The sequence below is a fragment of the Podarcis melisellensis genome, assembly GCF_964234715.1.
Source record: "Podarcis melisellensis genome assembly, chromosome: 10".
In the NCBI taxonomy this organism is placed as follows: domain Eukaryota; kingdom Metazoa; phylum Chordata; class Lepidosauria; order Squamata; family Lacertidae; genus Podarcis; species Podarcis melisellensis.
Window position 1 is genome coordinate 56271241 of NC_138542.1, and position 15645 is coordinate 56286885.

The window sequence follows — 15645 nt, forward strand, 5'->3', positions numbered from 1 at the left end:
CTTACCAGCGGGAAGGTAAACGGCGTTTCCGTGTGCGGCTCTGGCTCACCAGAGCAGCGATGTCACGCTGGCCACGTGACCCGGAAGTGTCTCCGGACAGCGCTGGCCCCTGGCCTTTTAAGTGAGATGGGCGCACAACCCCAGAGTCTGTCAAGACTGGCCCGTACGGGCAGGGGTACCTTTACCTTTACCTTTACCCCTGAAATAACAGTGTTTATTTAGGACCACTCTGAAGGCATCCAAAGGCTATTGACAAATCCCATTGCTTATTTATTTACTTCAGATACTTTTATTGTGGTAGGTTCCAAAATGTGTTGCATCTTAATTCTTCAGTGTTATGAGCTACACTTTCTCCTTGTTGTGTGCAGCTTAGCGATAGGCCTGCCAACTCTCCACCTTTGAAGAAGAGACATCTAGTGTTAAGGCTGCAAAGCCTCTCTTCCTTTTCCGCATTGAAATCTAATCTCCCTGCTTAGCCTTTGTTCTCCATAATTGCTTCTGCTTTGAACAAACCTGGGAGAGTTTTCTGGCACCTTAAAACACCTAAATCATTTATTGTGGCATACACATTCATAGAGTACAGCCCACCAGCTGGTTAAGCATACTGTAGTCAACAAAATATTGAATCTTAATATATAATAGAATCATAGTTGGAAGGGACTCCTAGGGTCATCTAGTCCAACCCTCTGCAATGCAGGAATCCTAATAATTCTGTTAGTCTTAAAGTGCACCCACAAGATTCTCTTCCACATTTGCAGACAGGCATGGAGCTATCTCTCTGAAACTGGTCTGCCAGCCTTCTAGGAAACCTTAAAGATGATGTTCCTGGCAATTAAAGAAAGTTGCCCAAGAGCTCAGCTAGCCTGATAGAATTGCCAGAGCCTGCAAGCTAACCAAAATGAACTTTGTGTAACCCAATTGCTAGAGCAGAGCAGAGCCCTTACAAGCCCAGTTTGCTAATTAAATGAGATAAAGCTGCTGAAGGAAAGCCACTAAATCTATCTCTAGACAGACATGGTATTCATGTATTTCTGGCAAAAAACAAATTAGCAGGAGATGCCTAAATTAGATTAGTTACATACCGAAAGAATAATAAGGTATTGTGTTAATGTTTAAAACTCTGCTTTAAGGGTTCTGATGCTGTGTTTATCCGCAAAGCAGGGTAAATGTAACACATCTTGATTTTGTGTTAGTTTTTAAGGCTGAAACCTTATTTGAATGACAGAACATTTTAACATCTGGCTTTCTGTAGCTTTATATATAATTTTTTCTTCCTCATAATATGCATTTTACATGTTACAGAAATTTGTTTATTTTATTTAACAAGATTTATATGCTACTCATTTGTAATAAAACCTCTAGGTGTTTTACAAAAATCAAAGCAATTGTTCAGTAGCACCTTAGAGACCAACTAAATAATAATAATAATAATAATAATGGGGGAGGGGTATTACTCAGAAGGGTGGTGGAAATGGGTGATTGGCTGATAGGTGTGGTTGACAACTGTTAACGACTGTAATTGGTCTTACAGGAAAAAGCAAGGGATGAGATGGCCAAAAATAGCTTTATCATGTATAATGAGATAAGAAAACTCATACCAAGAACAAACTTAGTTGATCTCTAAGGTGCTACTGGACAATTTGATATATTTCTACTGCGTCACACCAGTACAGCTACATACCTGAACAAAAAACAAAGCATTCAGATTATCAATACAAAACTGTTAAAAACAGGTATTAAAGACATTCAAAAGATAATCAACACAGGCTTTCGAAAATCTGCATGGGTTTTTGAGAACAAAAAAAAATCTGCATAGGGCTTTCATAAACAAAAATGGTTTAAGCATGCCTGACCCACAATATGCTTTTTGCATATTGCTGGCAAGATGCCCAACATCCTGTTAATTTGGGGACCAGGAGGCTGTGTGAAGGAGCTGTATATGATAAGGGTCCCTGGGGAGGAAACAGAACAGATTGCAGACACTGCATGATCCCTGCGAATGTGTTGCTGGGCTATTCAGCATCAGTTGTGAAGTGAATCTTTGCACAGCCAGTGTTGCAAATGAATTGGTTCCCTATCCCACGCGAGTGAATGGCAACCATTCACTCATTCGAGAGACAGTCAGAACAGGTGCTCTCTAAGGCACCAGAGATGTGAGCCAATCTACCTTGTCTCCGCTAGCAATTCCTGTAACCCCAAGCCTTTGAGAACCATGCCTTCTTTAATCTACACTGGAATGGGATGGCTGTTGGTAACTGGCTTCTGGATGTAAAGGACCTGCAGCAAAATGTTGCAGTGTGTTCTCCTTCCTAACAGGATCCTTTCTGTTCAGGCTTGCGGCTAGCAATTCCCTCCGAACAGGGCGTTCAGCTCCTCCCGTTGGACTCCTCTCGCCTCCTCTCCCAATGTTTGAATATCTGTAGGGAGGATTCTGATGGTATTCTGCTGAACAGGGTTAGAGTCTCCAGACTTTCCTTCTGAATGTATAAAGGTTGGGACAGGAAGGGGTGGGGCTGATTTGTGCAAAACCAGCACCTGAACACATACACACCTTTACCTGATTTGAGCTGCACAATGAAGGCTTGTCTTTCTTTTCCAACTGACTTGGCATTCCATGGTGACTGAGTGTACTCTGCACTCATTTGGTTATTGGGCTGGTTGTCTGTAAAAAGCGTTATTGTGTCTCTGCAAACATCAGTGTTCCTCTGACCATGCTGATAATCTCCTTTCTCAGTGGCCCTGTTTTAGATCCACTCCTGTCAGCACACACCACCTGAGTTCAGTATTAGATGTGAATCCCACTCTGCACAGGTGGAAGAACAGCATCCATTTTTTAATCCACATCCTTACAACTTTCCTGTGAGTTAGCTGCAGAGCCGGCCCATCTATTAGACCAGGGACGTCAAGCTCTCAAGAGACTGCGATCTACTCACAGAATAAAAAACTGGCAGTGATCTACCCCTTTTGGGGGTGGGGTTCAGGTCAAAGCTGCTGGCCTTTTTTTAGAGGGGCAGGTCTTTACGGGGGAAGGGAAAAAGTCACTCACCAAAAGATCACTCAGGAAACAATCAGCCTTTGGCAGAGCACGCAAGCAAATACAGAGGTACCTCAGGTTACATACACTTCAGGTTACATACGCTTCAGGTTGCAGACTCCACTAGCCCAGAAATATTACCTCAGGTTAAGAACTTTGCTTCAGGATGAGAATAGAAATCGTGCTCCGGCGGCACAGCAGCAGCAGGAGGCCTCGTTAGCTAAACTGGTGCTTCAGATTAAGAACAGTTTCAGGTTAAGAACGGACCTCTGGAATGAATTAAGTACTTAACCCAAGGTACCACTGTACTTTAAGCAACAGAAAATTTAATAAATAATAATACTGGGGGTGGTATTGTCTGTTTGTTATTATTATGGTATGTATTTTTGTCTTTTTATATTGTAAACTACCCTGTGATCTTCGGATAAAGGGCAGTACAGAAATTTAATAAGTAATAGTAATAGCCAAAAACAAAAAAGGAAACAATCATCCTCACAGCAAAAACTCCCATCTTTTGTTGTAGCGATCTTGCGCTAGATGGAGGACAGGGCAAGGGGGCGGGGCCAGGTGCTCTTTCCCTCCCACACTCACACAAAGGAAAAGTGTGGGCACTTAGAGAGCCCACAATCGACTGCGATCGACAAACCTCTCAGGGATCGACCAGTCAATCATGGTCAACCAGTTGGACATCCCTGTATTAGATGAATGGGTTGAGTATGAATTATATGCAGGCTGTGTGTGTGTGTGTGATTGGTTTGTTTTTGTTACATATTTTGTGTTCTTGTTTTTTATGATGTGAACCACCTGTGATCTTCAGATGAAGGGTGGTATGCAAATTTAATTAATAAAAATAAAAGCAGTCAGAGACGCATGGACACACCTAGGAAGATTTCCAGAAAGGATTGGGAATTTTTCTGGCTTATCTCCCCCCACCCTCAAGGGCCACCTTTAGCAGGTGGGTGGGACAACACTTTACAAAGCACCTATATAAGCTACCATTGTATTGTCAGACGATGGCAGGTTATTGACAGGTGGGTTGTCCCACCCATCTGTCAAAGTGCCTTGTGCAGCACTTGCCAGGCATCTATAACAGCCGGTTGAACCGACAGCCAGTTGAACCACAGTGCAAGGGGCTTTGCCAGCCTTTGCTTAACACTTGGGGAAATGCTGAGTGAAAGACTTACTGTGGTTCCTGGCTTTCATGCGTTTAGGAGCCCCCATACATAGTACTTTGCAAGCCAGCAAAAAGCAGGATTTATTCCTTCTGCCCGTCAGCTGACAGTGGGACATACAATGTCAGGTGTGGGGTAGGTGGCCATCATTTGAGTAAAACGGCCTTGTGGGTTAGCTCAGTTGGTTAGAGCATGGTGCTGATAATGCCAAGGTCACAGGTTTGATCCCTGTATGGGTCTAGATGGCTAGATGGTACATGGGGTACCTTCCAACTCTATGATTCTATCATTTGGCCAGGTTTGGCCCAAAGGCTGGTGATTCTCCACCTGTGGTTTTATAGCGCCATCAATGGAACTGCAGCCTGCTCCATTGGAGTGGATATCTGTGAAGTTGGTTTACAGTACCAGCCTAGCTGAACGTTGCTTCTGAGGGCACAGCTCCGATTTAGTCCAATTAGAGACAGGGCAGTGGTTGATTTATCGCCCTGATTAAGACGGCAAATGCTTTAAGCCCTAATCTGTAGAAACTTAAATTGAAATCTCGGTTAACAACTGATCACCCACAAAACCGTTCCTTGAGGATTATCACTTTCTAATCTGATGCTGGACGTTGCACGAATGCCATCACAGCAAAAATGCAGTATCTATGTCAGTGGTGGATATGGACAAGCATCTTCTGTTTGCTGATCTTTGGCTATACTGTATGTGAAACAGGCAAGCTATAAACTGTTTCATTTTCCGTGTGAAATTTTTCCCATCTCAATATCATTTGCATCTTTACTCTAACTGATCTTGCACCTTCTACCTCTGCTCTGTTTGCACAACATGTTTAGTCTGTTGTTTAGAAGCCAACCCTGAGGCCAGGACCTGTGTATTCTGAATCGAAATCAAAACAACACTTTATAGAGCACCTATGTAAACTATCATAGGACTTGCCTGATCTTCTATGGTGTGACGCAGAAGGCATGGGGTCAGTTGAAAAGACAGCATTGCAGTATACAAAACTGGGAAGGGTAGAGGTGTTTTGTGCAGTGCCTAGTAGCAATTGGAGTGGACCGAGAGGAGTAGGACAGAGGAAGGTCACAAACTTCTGTCCACAGGGCTGACTTATCCCATCACATCAGTTCACTGTGGTAGCTACCAAGCACTTCAAAACCACAAACACTGAGTTTCAGTGCTTATACACACCATCCCCTAATAAGCCAGTTAGGATTGGCTTGCGACCGAGGAGTGGGAGCCCAGTTTGTACACTAGAAGTACCACCAATCTTTGCCTGAACAGGGGGCTAACAGCTGGCACTGTCATTGTACCAACTGAGTGCACAGGTTATTATAAGCTTCTGCATTAGGTGCAGGTAGCAGGACCTACAACATATGAACCAGACACTCCTCATCAGTTACAACCGGTCCATCCATCAGCTCTCCTCATCTACTTGTGGGTGGTAGCTAGTGGCTGTGTTTTCAACATGCATTGCCTGTGCTTTCCATAGGAATGTATAAACCAGCCTGGTGCACTCCAGATATTTTGATCTACCGCAGCTCCCATCAGCCCCAGCCAGGACATAAGAGTTGTGGTCCAAACCTTCTGGAGGGCCGGGATGGAGTGCTACACTAAAAGATGTTTCTCTAGCCTTTTCTCTGAAAATATCCAATGAGGAAAATCCCACAGTGTTCTTGGCTAGGTCTCCTCTTAAGGTTTTGACCAAGTAACCTCTTTCACCACTTTTTAAAACCTGCTGCCATCTAGAGTAATCGCTCCCAGCTTTTCTGACCTCAAAAGAGTCCCGCAGCCCCATCATTGCATAGACAAATAATCCATTTTTAATCAGCAGACTTGATTTGCTGGGGGACCGTATGTTGAGACATACAGCCTGGGAGAATTTTTTTGTTTTAAATTAGAACAGAAACCAGATTGTGGCTGAGGAGACAGAGCAACAGTTCAAATAGCATGACCTCCTTGGATCCTGTGCTCTCTGCCTCTCCCATTTTCAATTGAACTACTTAACCTTCCAGGTATGGATGTGAGAGTTTCATTAACTCTCATTTCTTCCCTGCACACCATGTGCCATATGTCTCCTCTAAATTTGCAGAATTTTGCTGGTTGCCTTTAAAGTAATGTGAGGATAGGGATTAGAACAGTATTGCTTGCTGTGTTTGTAACTGAGTGATTAAAGAGATGTCAAAGCAGGGAGATCGGCTGTAGAGGTAGAGGAATGAGAAGAAGCACAGTGGTTTATGGACGCACCCACAGCATGAAAGTGTGTAGTTGTCATCTTGCATGAACGGTTTCTTCAGTTTAAGATCACCTATGGCAAGGATAGACTTGCAAACTGTTATGTACTTCTAAGTCATTGTTCGTAATGTTGCTCTTATTGTTGCTGACCTCACTAATGTGACACATTTATTTATTTTATTTTATTCATATGCCTTCCATCATGGAAGCCATGATATGTGAGTCGCCCATCCAAAGCACTAACCAGACCCAGAGTTGCTGAGCTTCAGCCAGGTAGTTGGCTCAGCATTTTGACCCTCTTAAAATTATCCATCTTGCTTATGCAAAATTTGCAGGGTTCTCTTGAGCATGTTGGTGCGCCTCTCTTAATTTTCAGTGAGTCCTACTTTGACGGTAAAGCCATCATAACTCAGCACCTGAGTTCACTATTAATGTGCGCAATGTGCTGTGAACGTATTTCTCATGCCTTTGTACAGGGAGTCTGCATCGGACTGCCAGCGTTCCAGAATATGTCTTCATAGCAGATGAAACAGACTTTGCTTCAAGACCTCCTCATGGAACTTCATACTATCCATCTTATCAGGTAAGAAACACTGAAGGAATATGCACACACACACGGTGGATGTATATATGAATTCAGATGCCTATCCTCCTTGCTTTGCTGCGATGGATAGTGGCTGGATCATAGTCAGGTTCATCCATTTTATACTCTTGAGAATGCCTGCTGAGTTTTCCTCTCATGCTTGAAGGCCACCCATATCTTACGCGTTGCTATAATTCCACAAACAAAAGTAATCTCCTAAATAGAAGATTTGCTGAGGAAAATTGGCTTAGTCACCCAGTTCCATTGTGTGACAAATGGGCTCTATTTTATGTTATCGATAATGTGATAATCGAAGGACGGAAAGAGAGATTGTTGCTACAAAAGCGATGTGTTTGAGGTTGAGGAAGGAATGGTGCATTTAGTTTTACAAAGCAGGATCAGAAATGTTTAAGGGAGCTAACTATTCTTGCGTATAATATTAGATTCCAGGAAGGAAACTAATCCTTATTTCAGACGCTAGAGCTTTTGATTGTACATGAGCCAAGAGGAATTCTGCCTTTGTTTATATTTGTCAGACAGGTTGTGGACCCTGTGTAGACTAAATCATCTTGTGTGGCTTAACTTAAGTACATCTCCCAGCTTTTAATTACAGTGTCTGAATTTATCTAATGACTTGCTTTCTCCATTATCAATAGCCTCCTTTGCACCTGCATCAGAGTTCTCTGTGTTCTCAGTCTTTGATTCTGTTGTAGTTGCATGTAGTTTTCTTGCTAGATTACAAAAAACTAACTGCTTTGGAAAGGAAGTAGAATGGGAAAGTCGTGCAAGCCTTTGAGGAAATACCAAAGTTTTTATATGTTGTATAGGGCAATGGAAATGCTTTGGAAACTGCACAACTGTAACTTAACCTCCTGTGAAGGACTATCGTTGCTAAAAACATCCCAGACATCTATTGGACAGATGGGACATTTGGCCCAGGAACTCATAATGCAAAGAATACTGAACAGCTAAGTGCTAGGAAAGAAGGAGCGGGGAATTATGCTAGCCAGGGTGATGAAACAGGTAGAGCATTCTACTTCAGATCCCCACTCATTCAAGAAAATCACCGGGTAATATTGGGCCAACCAATATATCGTAGCCTAACCTGCCTCACAGGCTTATCATGATGGTAAAATGCAGCTTCCCTGAGCTTCCTGGAGGAATGAGCAGCTGTAAATGTAATAAATACAAAGAGCTCAGGACATATTTCCTCACAAAGTGCATAGCTAAACTACAGGCTCAGTTTCCAGAAGATGTGGCTATGGCCACATTTTTCCATGGGATCATATACTAAAGGAATTTCCCCCCAGAAAACATTCCACCCCATATCACGGCCTTATCATGATGTTCTTTTCATTGACTGTATTGTCCCTTTTTTGTGTGTTTAACAGATAGGATCGCAAAGCAGTTATGAAAATGGCTGGGAGCCTAGAATCCTTTCCTATAGCTCCTACAGGGGCATGGAAGAGACATCTCAAAGGCAGCCCTTGAAGAGATTAGAGGTTTCCCCCAATGGCAGCCCTGGCAAGCTGGCACACTACCCAAACGACTTCCATTACCACAGGGCTCTAACTGTGAGGCATGGCGAAAGCAAGAGATCCGGTGCCGTGCCTCCAAGGTACGCTCGCTCCGAAATCCTTGGCTACGGAGGCCAGAATGCTGCAAGCAGAAGGTATGCTGTGCAAAGGCAGTTCTACATTGGGTCTGGTAACGACACGGAGGTTGACAGCGTCCCAAACAGCCCACGGGTACCAGTCTATCAGCGCATCGGGACCAGTCGGAGCATGAACAACCTTTTGGAGAAAGAGAGTTACCCGACTTCTGGTTATGCCACGGGACAAGTCAGGACTCCTGTCGCTTCCCAAAATTGGTCTCAGAACAGGCAGTCTCAGAACAGGTCCAGCTGGCACCAGACGATGGTCAGGTCGCAGAGCACAAGGGAGGCCTCTCAACCAGCTTCGATCACCAGCACCACCGCCGAGACAGGGAGGAGGATGGCGATGACAGCAGCTATGGCAGCCGCAGCAGGAAGTGGAAACATCCTTCAAGAACGGGTCGGCGCCATTGGATCTCAAACAGGGTAAGGTTTAACTCCACCCTTTTTTAGACACACCAGGCACCAGTGCTTTACATCTTGCTCTTATCTAGTTTTCATGGACAGTGCACCCAGTTCATGGGACTTTGCAAATCCGGCAAAGATCCTGACCAGGCTTAGCAATGTAAGAAAGCATCCGGCTCATCTTGTCTATGCGCATACTCAGCAAACAGGCACTCATGGAGCTTATTTTATATTAACCTTCCCATGTTGACACAGAGCTTACTGCACATGTATCTTACATAACATAGGCTGCAGTCCTCTGCACATTTCCTTCCCATTGAACTAAACGGGGCTTCTGAGCAGACATGCTCAGGATTGTGTTGTTGGAATAAACTATCTTCCAAAGGCAGGAGATCATTTTTATTTCCACTGCTATGTATTGTTTTCATAACGATAGCTTGCTTTACTCATTGCTGGAATTCCTACTCCAGTCTACTGAGTCATAAGAACATGATTTTCTGTACTCAGAAATTAACTTTGCAGCTGTTAAGGTATACAATGTCAGGAGGACAGAAAGGGTTTGTTCAAGATGTCAAGTCAGAACTAGAACTGAACTTCTGGTTAGGATAACAACTGGATTGAACAGAACAGCTGAAATTCCCCAGGTGACTGTGATGTTTGCTGTCGATTCCAGGTTGGCTCAGTAGTGCAGATATAAGCAGCTGACATTTTGATTTCGTCATCACTTGAGAAGTGTAGGAGAAAATGGATAGAGCTCAAAACACATTGCTTGAAACCAACATTGAATGGGGCAGGGCATAATGAGTTGACTATCCAGTTAGAACCATTTAAACATTTTCAGTCAATTAAATTTAATCTGGTTGCTCTTTTCTATTGTTCAATATTACTTAATTTAAGGCTATTTTGGGGCTTGTTTAAGTACATGCAAAAATGTGGATAAAGACTACTGCCTCTTAGAGTCGCATGTTGGCTTCTCTGTCATGCTAGCTTGATGCATTAACACAGTGGGGTCAACACAACAGGCTAACTGGGACTATAGTCCAACATCTAAGGTAGAACCTTGGAAAGGAGGAATCCTGTTGTGTACGGTGATGTACAACAGTAGCGGCAATTTATTTATTTGCAACTGTACTGCAAGTGACATCTGAAGCATGTGATGGTGCCACTCTTACCTATTACATTCTACATAGTGTGCTGAGATCAAGCTGGGCCAGCCCTACCGTTGGGTAAAGCGAGTCGGCCGTCTCAGGCAGCTGATTCTTAGCATCATGAAAGGACAGCCGAACATTGGCTATATAATTTATTGTTGCATTGTTTCTGTTGAGAAAGAAGAGGAGCTTGCCTGTTCCCAGAGCTACCATTCCCAGAGCAGCTTAATCTATCTTCCCAAGGACCTCTGTGAGGAAAAGAGAGTTCTCCTAACAAGTCTCAGCAACTTTAGCCAACTACAGCTCCCAGAATTCTTTGGGGGAAGCCAGGACTGTTTAAAATGAGCTCATAGTGCTTTAGATGTAGGGTGTGGGTGTGTGCCTTACTTTAATTTGTGCTTTTCCTCATATTTTATACCCACTGTTTACTTTTCCCTCCTCTGTACCAATCTCTTTACTTACCTCTGCCAACTGCGGTAAGTTCATGTATTTCACAAAACAGGATATGGCCCATAAAAGCTTATACCACAGAAAGCATGTTAATCCAGCCGTCCCCAACCTAGCGCTCTTCAGCAGTTGATGGGCCACAACGCCCATCAGTCCAGCCAGCATGGCCAGCAGTCACCATAGGCCAGGCTTCCTCAAACTCGGCCTTCCAGATGTTTTGAGACTACACTTCCCATCATCCCTGACCACTGGTCCTGCTAGCTAGGGATCATGGGAGTTGTAGACCAAAACATCTGGAGGGACGAGTTTGAGGAAGCCTGCCATAGGCGATGGGTGTTGCAGTCTAGCAACATCTGGAGGGCACCAAATCTATTACTTATTTACAGTGGTGTTTTTAAGCAGGCTTGTTGCTTGACATTCACAGCCTGGTGAAGAACATCCATTAGTTCCAGTTCCACTGGTGCTCATTTTGCAGTCTGGGCTTACAAAGTGTTAATGTTTAAATCATCCAGGAATCCAGAAGGAGAGATGACTCTGGAGCGTGCCGTAAATATATTGCAGACTGAAAATGCTTTGTCCCCTCGGGTCCTTCCAGCAGTTGTCTTCATACAGCATGAGAGTTTCCAGAGAGCAGAAGCCAGGAGGAAAGTGAGTAAACCATTTTCTTACTTAATGTGGCTCTTTACAGAGGCTACTCTTCCACACAGAGTATTGCATCTGGAGCTGGTATGGGAGAATAATGGAACTAAGAGATACTAGTGTTGGAAGGACCTTCTGGATGAAATTCTCTTTGGATATTAGTGCATTTACCTCTGGATGAACCCCCTCCGTGCACTGAATATGCAGAGGGATCAGACTGGAGACAAACAAATCTACCTTTCAGCTTGAAATCCAATTTTATCTAGACTCCAAATCTTGGAGGAAAGGCTACATAAGTGCCATATTGTTACTTGAAGTTGCCGTGAATAAAATATTTTTTGGAATCTGTAACTTTTAAAAAATCCTTTGGCAGCAGTACTTAGGTGAAACAGATAAATAATCATCCAGTTGACATTTTCTTTACTTTTACTGTTAATGCCTCGGCACTCTCTTATTTCAAATATGCTTTTCAATACTGCATGTGACTGACTGTGTGATCAAGTATATGAGAGAGGTCCAGTGTTCAAAGTGGGCAGGGATGCCATCCCATTGCTTTTCAGTGGATGTAAGAACATAAAAGGAGCCTGCTGGATCAGGCCAATGGCCAATCTAGTCCAACATCCTGTTCTCACCAGATGCTTGTAGGAAGCTTCAAGCAGGACTTTCACCAGGGCCCTCTCCCTTCCTGTGGTTCCCAGCATCTGGTATTCAGAAGCATACTGCCTCTGACCATCCTGGGATGCTACAGAAAGCAAGATTACACTAGTGTCACAAAAGTCTCTTAACCTAGGCCCACAGTTGTTTCTGGACCTGGGGGGAGCAAATACAGTGGTACCTCGGGTTACATACGCTTCAGGTTACATATGCTTCAGGTTACACACTCCGCTAACCCAGAAATACTGCTTCAGGTTAAGAACAGAAATCGTGCTCTGGCGGCGCAGCAGCAGCAGGAGGCCCCATTAGGTAAAGTGGTGCTTCAGGTTAAGAACACTTTCAGGTTAAGAACGTACCTCCAGAACGAATTAAGTACTTAACCCGAGGTACCACTGTATTGCAGCAACAGGCACTTGCCCCAACCTTGCTGGGAATTAGGCGTTGGACTGGAAAAAGAAGCTCTCTACTGCAGTGCCACTGCAGCTCCACTGTTTCTGAGTTTTAACAAACAAAGCTCACACAATGATGCAGATGGTCTTTAACTTCACATGTCTTTTAAGTTCTCCGAATTACTAGCTTATCAGCCAACAAACCTTGGTGCCTCCCAAAGAGGGTGGCCAAAAATAAAGGCTATAAGTTTGCAAACAATTTATTTGTGCGCTAACTTTTCAGTATAGATGGAGATTTTGAAAGAATGGGATGTGTCCAGTGCTGGCCATACTCGTGAATAGTCCCATTGAAATTTATAGACATGACTAATGGGTTCATGAATTTACATAGGTCTAATTCTGAGTAGAACACAACCCACTTACTGTAACATAGTCTATCTCACCACAGAATGGAAGTTTGTAGGGAAGTCTGTGTGCCTGCCCAGTCTACTGCCCTGGGGCTGCCTGTTGATGTGTAACTTCCAAGCCTGCCCTCCCTTTAAACTGGACTTGGACTAGTGAGCCTTGCAGACAGAGGATGTTTAGGATGAAGCATGGTCACCCTTTTCCCAAATGAAGGTTCATATTTTTTCTAAACCATCAGTTAAATCAAGCTTGAGCCCATCATACCACCAGATATCAGCATCTTGCTCAGTATGGGTGTTAGTCCCTATGAACAAGAATAGGGTTCTCCAAATATTGTGGACACATTTGGAAACTGCCATGGGCACAACAAAATACCCATTTTACGGAGGGGGGAGGAGAACTTGTGGTACACACAGCCCTAGGCAAAGCACCAACACACACAACAAAACAAATTAACTGCAGGCAAAAAAGCAGTCAATATCCCCACCAAAGAAGCAGACCACACAAACAACAACAAAATCCAGTTTTAAAAAAATGAAAGTGGCCTTGGTGAGCATCAAGGGTAGCATCGGAGGGTGCCATGGTGCCCACAGACACCATGTTGGAGACTCCAGAGAAGAGTCCTGTAGACCTGCTTCATGAACTGGGTATCTGAGGGGGAAAGGTTCTTGGTGTGTGCAAAGGCATGACTCTTTCTAAATCTGTATGCCTAACAAGTCTCCAGCCATAAAAGGAAGAGAGGACCCGGTGTTCCTTTACCAAAGAACATGTCCTCACCCCAGGGGTTTAGACTGGACAATCTTTGAGACACCTCCATCCTCCATAATTCAGTGTCAGTTCCAAGTCTATATTTAATATAGCAGTAGCTGTGAAAGCGTGTTGTGAAACTGTTTACATAATGGCTCAAAAACTATTCAGACAACAGTATCTAATCTCTGTGGTCCATAACAGAGCAAGAGGAATAGACCAAACAGGAAGGGAGTAGGAGTAGCATTGTATATAAAAGATGTGTACACTTGTGAAAAAAATCCATAAACTGGAGTATGAAAAGCAGATTGAGAGTATATGGATAAAAATTATCTTTGAGAATTCTTGGAGAACAGGTGAGGTCCCTACAGACTGGAGGCAGGCAAATGTTGTCCCCATCTTCAAAAAGGGAGGAAAGGAAGACCCAGGTAACTACCGACCAGTGAGCTTGACATCGATACCAGCGAAGGTCCTAGAACAGATAATTCAACAGTCAGTCTGTGAGCATTTAGAAAAGGATGCTGTGATTACTAAGACCCAGCATGGGTTTCTCAAAAATAAGTCATGGCAGACCAGTCTGATTTCTTTTTTTTGATGGAATTACAAACTTGGTAGATCAGGGAAATGCTGTGGACATAGTGTATCTTGATTTCAGTAAGGCTTTTGGCAAAGTCCCCCAGGATATTTTCACGAGGAAGCTAGTAAAATGTGGGTTGAACCAGGTAACTGTTAGGTGGATTAGTAGCTGGTTGTCTGACCAAACCCAAAGTGTACACATTAATGGTTCCTCGTCATCCTGGGGGAAAGTGACAAGTGGGACGCCGCAAGGTTCTGTCCTGGATCCATTGTTGTTTAACGCCTTTATAAATGACTTGGATGAAGGAATTGAGGGGATGCTCATCAAATTTGCAGATGACACCAAACTGGGAGGGGTAGCTAATGCCACAAAAGACAGAATCAGAATTCAAAATGACCTTAACAGATTGGAGAACTGGGCGCAAGCTAACTAAATGAATTTCAATTGGGACAAATTTAAGGTTCTGCACTTAGGCAGGAAGAACCAGATGCACAAATGTGGGATGGGGGACACCTGGCTTACTAGCATTACTTGTGAAAAGGATCTAGGGGTCTCAATGGACCACAAGCTTAACATGAGTCTGCAGTGTGATGCAGCAGCAAAAAAACCCCTAATGCTGTTCTAGGCTGCATCAACAGAAGTACAGTGTCCGGATCAAGGGAAGTAATAGTCCCACTGTATTCTGCCTTAGTCAGACCACACTTGGAATACTGTGTCCAATTCTGGGCACCACAATTTAAGAAGGATGTTGACAAGCTGGAACATGTGCAGAAGAGGGCAAGTAAGATTATCAAGGATCTGGAAACCAAGCATTATGAGGAGCGCTTGAAGGAGCTGGGTATGTTTATCCTGGAGAAGAGGAGACTGGGAGGAGATAGGATAGCCATCTTCACATACAGAAGACGCAACAAGCTTGTTTTCTCCTGGTTTGGAGGGTAGGACTCGAACCAATGACTTCAAGTTGCAAGAAAGAAGATTCTGACTAAACATTCAGAAAAACTTTCTGACAGCAGGAGCTGTTCAGCAGTGGAACAGACTCCCATGAGAGGTGGTGGACTCTCCTTCCTTGGAGGTTTTTAAACAGAGGTTGGATGGCCGTCTGTCGCTGATGCTTTAGCTGAGATTCCTGCATTGTAGGGGGTTGGACTAGATGACCCTGGGGGTCCCTTCCAACTCTAAGATTCTATAAAGAGCCGCTTCTGTATCTCAGCCGCTGATTTATAGCAAGTTGTTGAGCATTCCCAAGGTGAGCTCTCCAAGACAAAATATAGTCACTTTTCCTGGGAACCCTTTGTCCTAATCTGGGAGGAAAAAGATAGCTCTGTGCAGACCATTTACTCTTGCCTACTTCTCAGCAAAAGTCTAGTTTACCCAGCATGGTTTTTTCCTCATGCACTGGAGTTCACATAAGTCTTCTGCAGCTATATCTATTGCTGGCAAAACTATTTTTAAAAGCCGAAATTGCCTGTGACTTTTCCGACTAGAGGTGGCAAGTCAGCTATTGATGTGGTCCATCTAAAGTTTGCGAATCAATCATATTGCACCAATTAAAGAACAAT

At 43.8% G+C, this 15645-nt stretch overlaps 1 protein-coding gene across 2 annotated transcripts in view; it reads left to right on the forward strand.

The window, feature by feature from the left end:
* Positions 1-15645, forward strand: part of PKP2 (plakophilin 2) — a 52149-nt gene that overhangs the window by 6450 nt on the left and 30054 nt on the right. For both annotated transcript variants that reach the window (XM_081928521.1, XM_081928522.1), the window contains exons 2-4: positions 6915-7021; positions 8413-9101; positions 11188-11323. In XM_081928521.1, coding sequence (XP_081784647.1) covers positions 6915-7021; positions 8413-9101; positions 11188-11323 — 932 coding nt within the window. The remainder of the gene's footprint in view (positions 1-6914; positions 7022-8412; positions 9102-11187; positions 11324-15645) is intronic.